General features: G+C 41.0%; 1 protein-coding gene across 1 annotated transcript; it reads right to left on the reverse strand.

The window, feature by feature from the left end:
• Positions 1–1125: 1125 nt before the first annotated feature.
• On the reverse strand, positions 1126–15250 carry LOC131243567 (ankyrin repeat-containing protein At5g02620). Its single transcript, XM_058243023.1, has 3 exons — positions 13845–15250; positions 12451–12860; positions 1126–2235 (listed from the first exon to the last, which is right to left on the reverse strand). Exons 1-3 carry the CDS (start codon positions 14176–14178, stop codon positions 1366–1368), a joined length of 1614 nt encoding a protein of 537 aa, XP_058099006.1. The 5' UTR covers positions 14179–15250; the 3' UTR covers positions 1126–1365.
• Between the last annotated feature and the right edge of the window lie 980 nt (positions 15251–16230).

The raw sequence follows: 16230 nt of genomic DNA on the forward strand, positions 1-16230 counted from the left end.
AGACCTGGATGAGGGGGAAACACGAATGTCAGCTTGATCCAAAACTTTGTTGGCCTCCCAGAAGTCTTTAACGGTGGGTGGGCGCTCAATCACCACTGTTTCATATGATGTGGTCCACCTGAGATTTGGATCTGTCTTAATTTTGGGCTCATGCATTGAATGATCTCGAAAAATGAATGGACAGGGTGGATAAAACACATATATCATGTTGGCCCTAAGGAAGCTTTTTGTAACGCCAACCAGTAGTGAGGTGGGTAATGGAGGGGTCACCAACCGAATCCGACTCCTACCCATCGGGCCTACCCGCCCATTGCCACCCCATTCCTGGGTCAGCTCCCAAACTTAAAAATGACCATGCTAGCGAAATCATGTGATATTCAGATTTTCAAATTTCCGAAGTGAAGCCGCCCATGATTAAGTGATGCAAAGTCCCATCATAATGGACGGTGACGCAAAGACTGAGCTATATTAGATCTTATCCATCCAATATTTGGCTATTTCTCAGCTGAACATGGGCTTTTGTTCCTTTATTAGCCATATATTTGCAGGATTGCAGAACTAAGGAACAATGCGATCGTTGGGACGTGATCCATAGTGGGGCCCATCGTATCAACGGTCTGGATCACTGAGACAGCAAGGCATGAGGATTCTACACATCATGTGTGACAGGATGATGGGATTCCTTTTCAGGCAGCTAACTGCTCCTTTTAGGTACTGGTGGTTGTAAAGGATCTGAGCCTCTTCAGGAGAAGACCAAAATGTTGCCCTGACCTGGAAATCATGCTGATCAGTCACCTGGTGGGCCATGTCTGTACAAAGAAATGGATGGTCAAAATGTGTCGATTGGTCCACTTCAATGTACCAGTGCAGTGCATTGGATGGGGGTGGACAAGCCTCTTTTCTGGCCCATGATGTAAAGATGGTGGGGCCCACTCCATCAGTGGCTAGTATCTCTCATCTAACCATGTCCAACCATAGCACAGATAAGAATGTGCAGGTGTAATTCAAACAATAGTCTAAAAATCTTCTCCTTGAATGCAAAATCAAGACTATAATTACATGCAAACATACATCAGTAAGGATTAAAGAGAGATCAATGACACCATCAACGAAGATCCAGCCTAGTGATCAGAAATGGTGGGGCCCACTTAATCAGTGGCTTGTATCTCTCATCCAACCCTGTCCAACCATACCACAGTTGAGAATGTGCAGGTGCAAACTTCAACTCACAAGTCTAAAAATCTCATGGAATGAAAGATCAAAACTATAATTACATGCAAATATACAACAATAGGAATTAGAGAGAGAGAGAGAGAGAGAGAGAGAGATCAGCAACACCATCAACAAAAATCCAGTGTAGCAGTCTCAAATCGCGTACATTCTCTTATAATCGTTGTTTAGAAGCTCAGTATCGGACACTACCGACATGGTAAATGAGTGATCCCGACTCGCCGACGTCCTTCTGATGCTCCTAAGATTCGATGCTTCGATCCGGTGCATCACCACCCAATAACACATGGTCCCTATTGTCGCAGCCATGATTGTTGTCCCAATAACTGTCACCCAAACTGCCAACCACCTCTCAGTCTCCCCTACAACAACAAATGCCAGTGCTAGATACGCGACTGATACAAGCACGCATGCCAACCACATTAGCTTGTTTATAATCGCCATCATTTGCTTCTTCGCCTTCCGTTCTATAACCACAATCGACGTCTGTACAACCACTACGGCCAGTGATATGAAGAGAGATATCGAGTCCAACACGAAGAAGATCATGAATGCTGTCTGATTCGCAATGTTGGCTTCTCCCATGGAGATGCCTGGTCCGAGTCTTTCGGGGCTGTTGGCGTACTCACCAGGGACAGTGAAGATGGCCGCAAAAGCAACAGAGGCGATGAGGACAGCGACCACTGTGGTGGAGTTTATTGCGTTGTTGAGGCCCTCCTCGTGGAGCTTGTTGAGCCGCTTGGCAATGCCTTGCACGCGTCTACGCGTCTGGCGGGTGTGTTCAAGCTGGGAATGGACCTCGTGCTTTATGTCGCTGACTGTTTGTTTCAGTTCTCGGGCGGCGCTCGGAGGTTTGAGGGCCCTTGCAGGTTGGACACCGAACTCACGTAGGATGGCCGCAATGCCTGGGTTGTTGGTTTTCTCAGCGGTGTCAAGTGCAGTTTCACCTGACCTGTTGATTGCTTTGGTATCAGTCCCTTCAAACTCGAGTAGCCGTCTTACAATCTGCACTAAGTAGTTGATAAGGGTTGGATTAGTGTTTACTGTCTCCATGGATTTAAATTTTTATTCTCTCAGTTTTGATTGGCAATCCAAGAAGCTGAGGTGATTTGTGTGAGGAGATACCAAAGAGGTGATTTTTTGGCACATACATGCATGACCTGGGCAACTCGGCAGATGGAGTCCAGCATTCTCACCATGAAAATGCTCTGTCCCAAAATCAAGATGGTCCGTTCATATGGTAGATCACACATGCATGTTGAATATATATCGCTGGTCATCTTTTTTCTTTCCAACTCACTGGTTTTCCCCTACACATATGGCACACCTGATGTGTGTAGCAATCTGATTCTGAATCAAAGCTTGTTAGTGGCATGCCTTACCTGATGGTCTGTACTCACTGCCACACTGCCGAGTGAGGAAGCAGAAAAAATAACATTTTTTTAAAAAAAATTCTAGATAACATATAATTTGGAATTGGCTAAAAGAAGAGAAGCACATTGCAATCCATTAGCTAAAACAACCAAAGATGCAATTTTTCTTATGCACCATCACAAGATTTCTGTTGAAGAAATTCGTCCAAAAGAAATCTAAGAATGTTATATTGTATTTTCTCATATTAAAATCACTTTCTAATTTCACACCTAGAATTCATGAGAAAGATAGTATAATCATTTTCAAATTTCTGATTTAGAAAGGAATTTTTTGACTGCTCTTATCCTAGATGGTGTGTTTGGATGCACCATTGAATTGAATTGCGATCATGTATTCATGTCTAATAAAGGGTGTGTCACTAAAGAATATTGCAATTATTAGTCTAAGAAAATGGAAATTACTAGATTCAATTTCCTTCCATGGCATCCATAGATAGTGTCTGTTATCCAAATTGCAATTACAACACTTCCAAGGACTTGAAAGAAACGTAACTTCAATTTGAAGGCCATCTCCTCAATATGAATGTGAGGAGGCATCATTAGTTTTTGCTCTTTCCTCTTTGAATTACCTGAATATTTGCAATTCAGTTCACTGGTGCATCCAAATCGAGCCAAAATGGAGATAACCAAGTAGCGGTTCTCTTAGTATTCAATGAGGTTTGGGTTCCAATTAGTAATTATGGTTCTTTGTAACTGCACTTCGAGGGCTACTTCCTCTATATGAATACTAGGCACCATATTAGATTTTGTCATTTCTTCTTGCTCACAATTTAATTTGCCTGTACATCCAAACGCAACCTAAATTGTTCTTGGTGCATTATGTTAGCAGTTGTAGTTGAATAAGCTAGAATAAGGCCTCTAAGAGAATGTGGTTATTCTCATCAGTAAATAATTGGATACCAATGCATGAAAAATAATTGAAGAATACTTGATTTGAATTCAGATTTAAAAAGGGTAAATGAAAAGAAGGTGGTGGAAATGCATCAATAGAATACATGCACAAGCTCCAGTACTCTCAGAGCACTGTAAGTTAGAGTGCTCCTAGTTGCTATAGGACTCTTAGACAATCCAATCCATTGATCTAGACTGTTCATTAGGACCAGAGTGCATTTGATGGGCTAGCATGTGAATGTTATGCCGCTCTGAGAAATGTTATCCATTTGATTAATGGCCTTTAGCATGGACCATCAAGACCATTTACACAGAAATAGGTCCAATAAACAACTTAATCCATCTGTTTCTTAGGACCTACCATGGATTGCTCATGATTCCAAAGAATCACCTTGTTAGGCAATGGTAACCATCCCATCACTGAATTGGAAAAAGGATATCTATCAAAATAAAGGCCAAATCAAGAATGAATTGGATCATCTGATTGGTGCAATTTTTTTTTTTCACATGATAGCCCACGAAATGTGTTCTGGACTTAATGGACAGTTCAGTTTGATTGATTGGACAGTCCAAGTAAACCGATACAGCTAGAAGCACTGGAGCATTTTCTACATGTAATTCATAGATCTGCCAACTCCAACCTCAAGGTGGAGGTTCTGTTGATCATGGGAAAGCAATGAAAAAGCATGCAGCAGCCAATGAAATCAAAAGTTCCTGAAGGAAGCAAAGTCCAGAGAACACAATCAAACAGTTTCCACCATGCAGAATATCATAGTACAAGCTAGTTAACTTTAAAGACCCTAACCTCAATAACCATGATTTTATGTACCAGAAAAACTGATCATGGGTCCGGGTGATACCACTAACACAACCCCATTGGGGCCAGGTGTGAGTGGGCCCACAAATCATTCAAGTTTATATAATAAAAGACACCTAGCATATTACAGAGGTCTATTTCAAGAAAACTATCTCCTAACCATGAAATAGGCGACTCTTGAGCTAATTCTCTCTGCCAAGCAACGATAAGAACTTCCTAATTTAGCGAAGCCATAAAACTGAATCTAGTTTCACGAAGCGTGATAGGAAGCAAATGAGGATTTGGTGCAGGAGTGGGAAGCATCTGTTGCAAATTGCTAGCAAGTATAGATGTCTAAAAAGTGGGAGTTGGACCACAAGTATAAGCAGTGGTTTGAGCCGGAAGCAACATCTGAGTAGAAAGTTCGAAAGCTAAGAGACTGACCATATGATGAAGGTTTCTTAAGAGAAGCCATAAAAAGACAATGGCACAAAAAATGTGATGTCCAAGTTCTAGTGAACTGTTGATTAAGGACACTCCATCTGATGGGGACATCACGCGCACACACGTCGCCCCCCCCTACGCACGTACGCACGGAGAAGGAGGGCCCTACCGCCGATCTGGCTTAATAACAACGTCCAGGGAGGGCCTCTTGCTTAGAAGACGGAGTTTTGGTTCAAAAGAGTGAGCTCGATAGTCAAGTAAAGCCCATCATGGGATCTCATGATCGTGGCCCACTAGTCGGATTAAGTTCATATTTTAGGTTTTGCTTATTTATGTTATTTAGAACATCATGAACGTTTTAGATTTCTTTGATTAGTTTTTATTTTGGTTTACTTCATCGCCAAGTAATAGGTTGCGCATAAGGCGCGAGTTTTGGGGTATAGGGTTTTCTTATAAATAGGCACCCCTTGTAGTTCTTTTGATTCATTGAAGAAATAAAAAATTCCTGCGTATTTTTTTCTACTCTCTAAGTTTTAAGTTGTGGAAAAATTCAAGTGGGTGCGAAACCCTCCTTTTTGGAAGGGCTAACTACTATGGTGCGAAGCCACGCCTATCCCAATCCGCCCCTACCTTCTTTCATCCATATTTCTCACCTTCTACAATCATTCTTGCTTTGAATCCACCAGTTTTTGCAGCCGTTCTTATCCCTACAGCCAGTTTCCAAAATCTAGCCCTGCAGGAGGGACGAAACTTCGGTGGAGCACTACGCACAGACCATACGTCGGATCGCCACAAAACTTGGAAGTTTTGAAGACCACCCGTGGCCGACCAGGGCTAAGGAGGCTGTTTGGGGAATCAGGCCCCGCTCGCACGTACGCCAGGCCCTGCCGCTGTCCGCGTGCATGGACTTTCATCGGTTCAGGTTTTCCTTCTTATTTTCTCTCTTTTTATACTTATTTTCATAAACCCTAACCATAGATTGCATTATCCTTAATTTATTTGTCCTTAAAAATAAAATAAAAAAAAAAACCCTAAGGTTCCTTGAATTAAAATTGGGGAATCCCTTAGGTTAGGGACTAGTTACTGTGTATGTGTGGATGATTTCTATTTCCCTTTGATCATGGTCTAGTCCATAATTGTACTGATCCAGTCATAGCATGTGTAGGCCTGGACCCGCACAGATTCCCCTTGCTTGAATGTTTGAACTCTTGTGTGGGATGTAGAATTTTTATGTTATTGTTTCTGAATTAGTATGATCTAAAGCCTGAAATCTTGCATATCATATTTAAATTTCATGTCCTGCATCACCATCTCTTCTATTTTAATTATCAAGTATCAGTTATTTCTAGAGCCCACAATTCAAATGGCCATTTGCTCAATGTTGCAACCTTGAGGTAACGGGTTTCAATCCAAGCTGAGTAGGTTGTCACAATAAAATCTGATATTCAAGGAAAAGTAAAAAAGAAAAGAACACAATCTTCACAAGATTTTCGAATTTCAACAAAAAGATTGAAAGATTAAGGGTACATTTAGATGCTCAATTGAACTGAAATTCATTCATTCATTCATTGTAAAGGAAATGACCAAAGAGAACCGACGCCATTTTAGTTCACAATGACACTCACACTCCAAATTGCAATTCATGAGTTTCAATTTGGACTTGAAAAATGATAACTACAATTTGGGGACTACTCCCTCTTTTCTGCTCCCTCATTATGTTGGAGTATGGCTCGGCCCACTTTCTTCATTTACTATTTACTGAATTGAATTAATACAATTCAATCCATTTAAACACCAATGCAGCACAAGTGATTATCTTGCTGTTGTAAGATTTGGATGTGAGACATGTTTGATTCAAGTTTTTCATTACTAACTGCCACTCTAATAGCAACAAGTTATATCAACAAGTAGAACAACCATGCAATGACATAACAATAAAGACACACGATGGATTATATTAGTGAGCTCTTCAAAACATACTGTTATGGTAATGAACACGAAGACAACAAAGAGTGGTATTTTAAGGAACAAGGAGCTATAACATGGAATTCACAAAGGTGTCTCTAGCATAGCTACATGAGTAGGGGTACTGAAAAAGCATTTCTAAATCCGATTTGGCAGTGGGCCTTCCCTATGCTAGCTTTCTTGCTCCCGCACGCAGAGAGCAAATGGTTTAACGAGGCGATGTTGAGTGTGAAATATTGCATATTTCTCCCTATTTATACCTTAGTTATATAAACATGATAGTGCTTAATCGATTTAGTTATAGATGTTTTCATGTGCGAGGTGATTTCAAGAGCTTAAGGTGAAATTGATGTCAAAAGGAAGATTTATACTCAAAAGATTACTAAACGAAGATTTGGAGATTTGGAAGCCATTAATGAAGAATTCACATGCCAAAGATCCAAGAAAACCAAGTGAGGAATGAAGAGAATCAAAGATTTGAAGTGAAGAAAATGAATCCTGAAATTGTCCTGAAAACAAATATATTCCTGAAATTGTCTTGAAAAGCATATTCTAAAACTTCAAATATATTTTGGGAAACTATACAGAGTGCTAAATTTGAGGTGGTTTCTAGATTTTTCCAACTCGGTGCGAAAGTTGGAATTCCACAACTATAAATAGGACTCCCTAGGATGCTCCAAAGCATCTTCTAGGGTTTGGAAAGGTCTTAAGGAGCATAGCACAAGGGTGAAGCAGCCGTCAAAGAGTTTTTCTTCTTCCCTAGTTTATTTTTTATGCTTTGTTTAAGAGATTTGGTTTCAATCATGTCTATGATTGGCTAAACCTCTTAGCTAGGGCTAAGAGGTGAAGCTTGTAGCGTGTTAGGATGTTTATTTTGCTTTGATTCTTGTTCTTATTGAACTTCATTGATTTCTAGTTTGATATTAAAGGACTATTTTCAGTTTTCTATGATTTATTGTGACTTAAATTACAATAGATGTTGTGATAGCTTTGGATATCTTCTTTTCCTGCTTTGAGATAGTGAGATTGGTAAAATCTCATTATTCACCATCGTCTCCTGGGCATGGTAGGGTGATGGAATCCCTTCCAATCTTCACAATTCTCCTCCATTGAGAATTAGGTCAATGAAAAGTTCAAATTTGATTTAAATTGCTTTATCTTCCAATTGGATAGGATAGGACTCCAAATCCAATTGTGTTTATTGAATCAAGCAAGGTAGCATCTTAATAGCTACAAGTGGATCCTTGGCACCCTAGTTCCCACCTTTAATTGATAGTTCAAACATTATTCACAATTACTCTCTTTTATTCCAGAATTCAAATTTAGATCTTCTTCTAGCTCTAGTTCTAGTTCTAGTTCTTTTAAGAATACGTACAAGTTTAGTCCCTGTGGATTCGACCTCGTTCTCACAAGTTATTACTACGTTGCGACCCTACACTTGGGGTTGTGAACAGGCGGTCCACATCCTCATCGATTCATTTTGGAACTAACTCCCTTCTCTCTCTGTTGTCGTCTCCTTTTTTCCTCTTTCATCTAGTTTTGAAGCCTAGTTTTCTCTATCATAGGAGCTCCCCTTGGTTGCAAACATGTCACCGTCAGTGTTCTTGACCTGTGACAACTATATGAACCTATGATTCAATTCCATATTGGATTTTTTCTAAATCAAAATTGGCCTTGGAATCTTCTATGTTCCTGTCTCCATCCTCCTTATGAGTGCTTTCTTTGCCCCTTAGCTACGAGTGATTTTGTTTGGTCAACTGCTTTGGAATCCCGTGTGAATCAGCAAGGACCACCTTGCAAGGCTAAATACTCTTGGGTTACCGATAGTGACGCAGGGAAGGACATGAGGTCGAGCACCATCTTCCTCAAGAGGATAACTATTCCGAATCCACGGAACTTCTCTGGACTCCTCACAAAGACTTCTCGAATCCACAAGGAAAGAAATCAGAAAATAGAAATAAATTCTAATAAATTCGAAATTGATTGATGAATAATTAAAAACGAGTTCACAACCCTTTAAATAAGGGTACCAAGCAATGGGAAAGAAATCAGAATCAAACTACAACTCAAACTCCTAGAATCCGCGACTTACTATAAATAGTAAACTTACTATTTATAGACGGCCGTGATGTCTACTAGTGTGCAAGGTTTTCGGCCAAAAATAGTAAGTGTCCTATTTGGCTTCACCAAACCGTTCTCCTAATTATTCTAAGCTCTTTTCACGTTGGGTGCAACTCCTAAAGCCCGACGGATGAAGAGTTATAATCAAACTAAAACTTACTATTTATAGTAAAAACGAAATTAAAATAGGGAAACGACCGTCGATCAAGGGGTTTTTCGCAATTTCGGGCTACGCAACCCGGCATAGCGGGGTTGGTTGGTTAAAGTAGCTCGTTCTACCCCAAAATCATATATTTTACGTCAAATAACTCATTCCGGATTGCGAGATACGCCCGATCTAAGGTCCGATGGTCCGAATCACTTCTGTCATCGACCGGGCCTTTTCTGATCCATCTTGGCCATGAAACTGTCCGCGACCCGCTCTACATCAGACAGCGAAGTAGTACCGTGAGGGAAAGGTGAAAAGAAACCCCATCGGGGAGTGAAATAGAACATGAAACCGTGAGCTGCCAACCATGAAGAATGAGCCGGCGAATCATAGGTAGTGGCTTGATTAAGGGAACCCACCGGAGCCATAGAAGTAGGTGTTCCTAGAAAGAGGAATTAGATGATCATCAATCCATGGTTATGCATGTGCATAGGTTTTCATTTTGTATGTGGGACCCACAGTTCAGTGATCCGGATCATGTTGGTTTTTGTGCCCTTGAAAACCAATCTATTCCCCACCTACAAGTGATCAATGCAATATGACGACTATCTTAGTTGCAAAACATGGTCAAATGCATCTTAATGCTTGAATGCACATTATGGCTCGACCCATGGAGTCAATCATGGATATTGTATGCGTGTGCATGTGGATAAGCCAATGTCACATAAGAGTTCAGGTGGGAAGTCTTCCTATGTACAAGTGGTTGGTGATGGCATGCCCAAACCTTCTCTCTCTCTCTCTCTCTCTCTCTCTCTCTCTCTCTCTCTCTCTCTCAAAGCGTGAAAGTTCCTCAGCTAAGAACATGTGGACAGCTACGGTGCTGGCGGTGCGAGAACTTGGAGGTCTGAACTCTCATTGGAGTTGTCACTTGACTCCTCTCTTCCTCATCTCATTACAAGGTAGACTCCATCTCTTCTTCTTCTTCCTTTATGTTTAAATATGAATTTTTATGTTATCCATGCATGATGCCTTGTTTTAATTGTTTTTGTCCCATCCTCCATCCATTGGACATATGGCATAGTGGGAGGTTTTCGCAACAAATCATTAGCCTGTTGGGGATCACCATTGATGGACGATGCCCCAAAAATATCCACAATAGGGCAATCCTAACCTTTTCTATTTGTGAAGGGGATGCTCATCCTACCCCATGCAAACAGATGGTCAAGAAGAGAAATACAGCAATGGTCCACATTCAACTAAAAGGGCAAAGATTGGTGACTGGAATCTTCCAATCTAGGAGATCTCTGTGGCATGCTCCATCCATAGTTGAGACAAATCTGCTAACTGTCTGGATTATGAAATAGTGGGCCCCCACTTGTATAAATTGAAAACCCGAATATATCATTCCTATCATAGTTGTACCTTGAAAACTCAAGTCTAATGTCTGTTGAGTTGAGTAACTCAGTCAATTTTTTTCAAGTCCTAAACAATGGATTCTGTAATATTTAATGTTTAAAATGTATAAATGTTCTAGAGTCTTGGTGACTTTGAGTCGAGTTTTTTTAAGGTTTCCCAATTTTCATCAAATCGAGTTAGGTCACCAAGTCTTGAACAAGGCTTGACCAAGTAGGTAACAAACTAAGCTTTTTGTCCGAGTCTTAATGAGAGCTTGTTGAATCAAGCTCTTTCGAGTTCTCAAACATTAGTTCCTATCAGAGTCAAGATCATATATAAAACTTGTTAACAAAGAAGAAAGGAAGGGGTATAGGATCATATAAAGAAACAAAGGTTTGATTCTCTCAAAAACATGAAACAGATGAAGGTTTAGCTTGTACACACCACATTCTCCGCATAGGGTTAATATGTCACCAAACCCAAAACTTGCAAATGCAAATATGGAAACCCAAAACATGTAAACCTGAAACATATAAACCCAAAATGCATAGCTAACAGCAAATACCAGTAACTATTAAAATAACCACTTATAAGCCAACCTTCTTTCCTACACCTAAACACATGAACAGGGAAAGCCCCACTTCCCCAAACCAAATAAATAGGTTCTCTGTCTAACAGTTCCTTGTAAATTAATAGTAGCCCGTCCTCTTTTAAAGGCAAGACAAAATATTTCATGACCAATAATTTCTCTATAGTTTGTGCAACAATCTGTTTTGAAGCACTAGCATATTATCCTAATCTAATGTTTACAGCCCCATATAATCAACCTAATGCAATGAAATCTAGATATCAAAATATTAGGTTCCATGTGTAAAATAATAGTCCACAATGTTATAGTCAGAAGATTGTTAATTGCACATGGCCTTCTGCATGTGAATCCTCATGGAAACACATGGCAGATGTGTATTAGATCTGAATCACCCATCTGGAGAGACAAACCATACATGGGCCATGATTCAAAATTCAGGCTGGTTAGATGACCCAAGCACATGATTTGAGGGGGGGGGGGGGGGGGGGGAGGGGGTGCGGAAGGCAGTTTCCATGTTTAGGTCCTGTTCCAATCAAGTTGTTAAGGATTATCTGATTGGCCTGATTCTTAGGCCATGGTCCATATATTGCGTGACCTACCGCATGAGTGCTCAGATTCTCATATGAGCATATTCCCACGGGAACTCAGATGCAGAACTTGTGCAAGCCTGCTTGAGTAGAGTGACATCTGTGGATGGGAAAAACCTCCCTGGATATCAATCAACATGGAAAGCAGTGGAAATATTGAAAGGACACAAGTCAATGTACATTGTCGTTTTCCATGGAAATGAACTTGAGGTAAATGGTCAATAGCAAAAGGTGTCTCGCATTATCGTGGAAATGCCCATGAACTAGCTTTTTGAGTGGAAATCAAAAAGCTACTTTTCCAAGGAAATGTGTGATCATGACGGTCAATTTCCACAACTACCTTTCACAATACAAGCAGCAGAAAACACCATATTGGCGGGGAAAAAATTGATTTCCTAAGGAGAGCTTTGCTAAGCATGCATGTGTAGAGTTCATGTAAACACCACACATGCCAGCATGGCACATATGTGCAAGATCTAATCCATCCATGAGGTTGGTCCGACCTTGCACATGTTTTCTGAAGAAGAATAAAATCCGGTCCAATCAGCCTGTGGGCCCCAATATTGGAAACAGATGGATGGGTTAGAAAACTTCAGCCAAGTTTTTCAAAGCTGTATATTGTTTTGCAAACCATGGCCCACTTGACCAGTGGATCAAGCTTATTTTTGGGCTAGGGCATCAATATAGTGGTGCTGTTCTGATGGATGGATTGGATCTTGGACCAATTGCCACATGATGGCATAGCATGTACATGAGCTTTATCGCACACGCATGAGTGCTTAGCAAAGCTCTCCTAAGGAATCCTCATTCCCAAACAGTACCTAACAAGATAAGGGAAATAAGCAGTCCACCTGAGCTCGGCCCTTCCGAGTTGCAATATGCAATGCTGTATTTCTCTTGCTGTCTACCATGTTGATCACCAAAGGCTCACACTTGAGAAGCTCTTCAACAAGCTCAAGGTTTTGACCCTTCACTGCCATGTGAAATGCTGTCTGCCCCTTCTTATCTGTTCTTGTTGAAATTCCAGGCTCATTGCTTAGAAGGGCTTTCACCACCTCCACATGCCCGTTCCTTGCTGCGGAATGCAAGGCGGTTTTGCCATTGCTTCTTGCTATCTTTGCTAGACTGCCATCGACTTCTAGGAGAAAGTTCACCACCTCTATATGACCTTGTGTTGCGGCTGTGTGTAATGCCGTCGTGTTTGATAAATCGACAGTCATGGAGAGTTCTGGAAGAGCACCCAGAAGCACCTTCAAGATCTCTGCAAAACCATGTTCTCTAATCAGTGGAAGGCAGATGTATTGTTGTACAAAACCAAGAAACTGTAGAGAATTCGACCGGCAATGTAAGCACCCATGAAATCACAGTGAAAAAAGCCTGAAAACTCATCCATCGAAACAGAGTCGCTGCTATTTGGCTCAGAAAAACTCTTGCTGGTATCTTCCAGCAACAACATAGAGGTATCATAAAATGCCCAGCCACGACAACCCGGGTGGGTTTTAATCCCAGGTCGTTCATCCGGTGGGCCCCAGTGTGGATCAGATATGGACAAGAAATCCCCTCCACTGACCAATGCCAGCCATCTTATAGGTAGATACTTCCCACTGCATATGGACCAGTGATTATAATTTCTTCTCAACCATCCATTTGCTGCACAATTATCAGAGGGCTAGGATTGTTCTGTTACCACCCATACATGGTGGGGGTCCTGCAAGATGAATGGTTTCAATCTCTGAAGGGTCATCCTTATCCCTGCTACTACAGGATGCTTGCCCAAATAAAAATGACAAAAATCCAACGAGTCATTGCAGAAAATCTCAAATTCAATCATCGAAGTCATGATATGATATTAAGAACTGATGAAACTGCTTGCCTTTGGATGCAAAGTTGAATTGAATTGCCAACATTCAGTATGATCAAGAGGAAATGTGAACGATAAATGACATTTCCTAGTATTCACAATGAAAGGGAGCCCTCAAATTGCAGATATGTTTCTTTCTAGTCCAACTCTGACGTAACGGAAATGCAACTTGGAGCCCAGGCCTTCAATTTCAACATGAAGGTGAACGAAAGAAATCATGATTCAATCATTTCCACTTTATTAGAGTTATAATTTCAATTCAATTGGATAGAGCATCCAAAAACCTCTATCCAAACACACCACAAATCAATTTCTATCAAGAACGAAATCATTAGCATCAATGAAATCCCAAACTAGAAACATAGAGATCTTCCTCACACATACCTATGTCCCCTTGTCTGGCCGCAATATGGAACGCATCATAACCATTCTTTGCTTTCACGCCGGCGGACACGATATCATGGTACTTAATCATTTCTCTCACAACATCGATGTACCCATACTCAGCAGCTACGAAGAGAGCGTTTTCGCCCGCTTGATTCTCTTTCATCAACAAATCATCCAGCTCCTCACCCTCAGCTCCAGAGATAATTTGCATAACCATGGCTAGATTTCCGTTCCTTGCGGCCGTATGCAGCGGAGTATCATCGCGTTTCCCTGTCAATTGCTTCGTCATCTTCTTCCTTGGTGGCTTTTGTGGCATCTCCGGCATCTCCATCAGACCCAATTCTCGGAATATCCTGCTTCACGAGTTTTAAGCTTCCTAATGCAATTTCTGTTCCACCAGAAACCCCAATTCCAAAAATGTTCTCTATAACTCAAAACACCATTCAATCCACCTCCACCACCTTGAAATTTTCAAATATTTCAAGGTCTTGATTAGGAAATCCTGTGATGTGCTGAAAACGAATTCCGTCAACATCCAAACACCCAAACAGATTCCATTCAATCCGTATAAAGAGAAAACCGAAATCCAATTGCATTTTTAGCACCTAGAAATACCATTCAAGCCACCTCCACATAAAAGAAAATTCAAACATTTCATGGTTTCAGCCCCAAAATCATACTGAATGCTCCTAAATCATCTTATTCATTGGAATCCCTCCCTCACCAGCTGTTCTGACTTCTACACCACCATCTCTTGCACCCAAAATTCAAATTGCTGATTACAACATAGTTTGAATTTTTAACCACCCACATTCCTTTTCTCTCGAATTTCATTGCCAACCTCTAAATCTTACACCATTTCTCCATCAGAAAAAGATAAAAAGAGATTAACAAAAAATTGAAAATCACAAATCCTAGCTTCAAATTTGGAATATAAACTCCATCCAACAAATTGGTATTTGGGTTTTTGCAACTACACAAATAAAAAATCCAGAATGAAAATTAGAAAAACCAAACCACTCAAAAATGGGTCATTATCTTACCAAATCACAGAGGGAAAAAAACCCAATTCCCAAAAAGTCTACCGAGGAAACGACTGCTGGGAATCATATGAAGATGGCACTGAGAGAAGGAAGAAAATGAAATCCAAAGAAGGCACGAAAACGATTGATTTTTGAAAAGTACGTGATGGGGACGTTAGTTGGCAATTACCGTAAATAATTCGAACCAGGACGAATGTATTTTTGGGAAGAAACAAGGCCATTGAATTTCCCACGTGCCGCTGATTGTATTGTTTCTGGAATCCGTGAATAGGGCGGGATCGAGTTGGTCGTTGACCAGTCAACGTAGTTACAGCCGCCGTACAAGCTGGGGTCCACATGGGTGGACATAAGCCATCCATCAGCTTTTAGGAATTGGGCTAGACTCCTACCTATCTTAGTAGACGCGGTTTGTCTGGTGAGCCCAACACCAGCCAGCAAGCTGGTGTCAGCTCTGCGGGCCTCAGCATGATGTATGTGTTTTATCCCGTCGTCCATTCGTTACCATCTAAGTGGATGGACGATGCGGATAAAACACGTGGTTCACACCAAAGGAAAACAAAATCGATTAAACGTTCATTATTAAAAACTTCTTGAGACTCACTGTAATGTTTGTTTACCACCTAACTTGTTGATAGGGTTGTACAGATGAAGGGAAGACATAATTTAGAGCTGGGCATTGAGTCGAGTCGGATCGAGTCAGGTCTAACCAGACTCGATTCTGTTTTGAAATAGGCCTGACCTGAAATCAACTCAACTTGGTATCAAGTCTAACACACCTGAACCGATTTGAATCCGGGTATGAACTGGATTAATCCAGATTGAGTCCAACTCAATAAAAAATACTAAGCCCGTTCAAGTTGGCACTGATTCAGATTGAGAGATGGAGGGAGGAAGTGAGGAGGAGGAGGAGGGTGGTGTGTGGGAGGGAGTAGAGAGGAGAGAGCGAGGATGAGGATGGTGATGGTAGTGGATGGTTGTTGAGCTTGAAAGAGGAGGATGATAGAGGAAGAGAAAGTTTAGGATAGGGTCGGAGTGGGGTCAGGTGTGGCGTATATGGTTAGAGATACTTAAAAATTAGAATTACACACACATATAAATAAGATTGGGTTTCAGGTCGAGTCGAGTTACTGAGTAGCTCAAACTTGACTTAGTTTGAGTTCATATTAGGTGAAGCCTACTTGGTTCGGACCAACTCACCCATTCAATTCGGGTCGAGTTGGATTCGAACGAGCCAAATGAGTTGGACGAATTAAGTTAAGGTGAGTCAACTCATCCCATGCCCAACTCTAAACACAAATATCAACTTGATCTAAAACTTTTATAGTTTTGGAAGTTTTTCA

This window comes from Magnolia sinica, chromosome 4 (genome assembly GCF_029962835.1).
Source record: "Magnolia sinica isolate HGM2019 chromosome 4, MsV1, whole genome shotgun sequence".
Lineage (NCBI taxonomy): Eukaryota > Viridiplantae > Streptophyta > Magnoliopsida > Magnoliales > Magnoliaceae > Magnolia > Magnolia sinica.

Excerpts from the sequence above, each read along its gene's own strand:
- LOC131243567 (XM_058243023.1), bottom strand. The coding sequence starts at position 14,178 with ATGGAGATGCCGGAGATGCCACAAAAGCCACCAAGGAAGAAGATGACG. Across the intron at positions 12,861-13,844 it reads GGCCAGACAAGGGGACATAG|AGATCTTGAAGGTGCTTCTG; the intron begins GTATGTGTGAGG and ends ATGGTTTTGCAG. Across the intron at positions 2,236-12,450 it reads CTCGGAAGGGCCGAGCTCAG|ATTGTAAGACGGCTACTCGA; the intron begins GTGGACTGCTTA and ends TACTTAGTGCAG.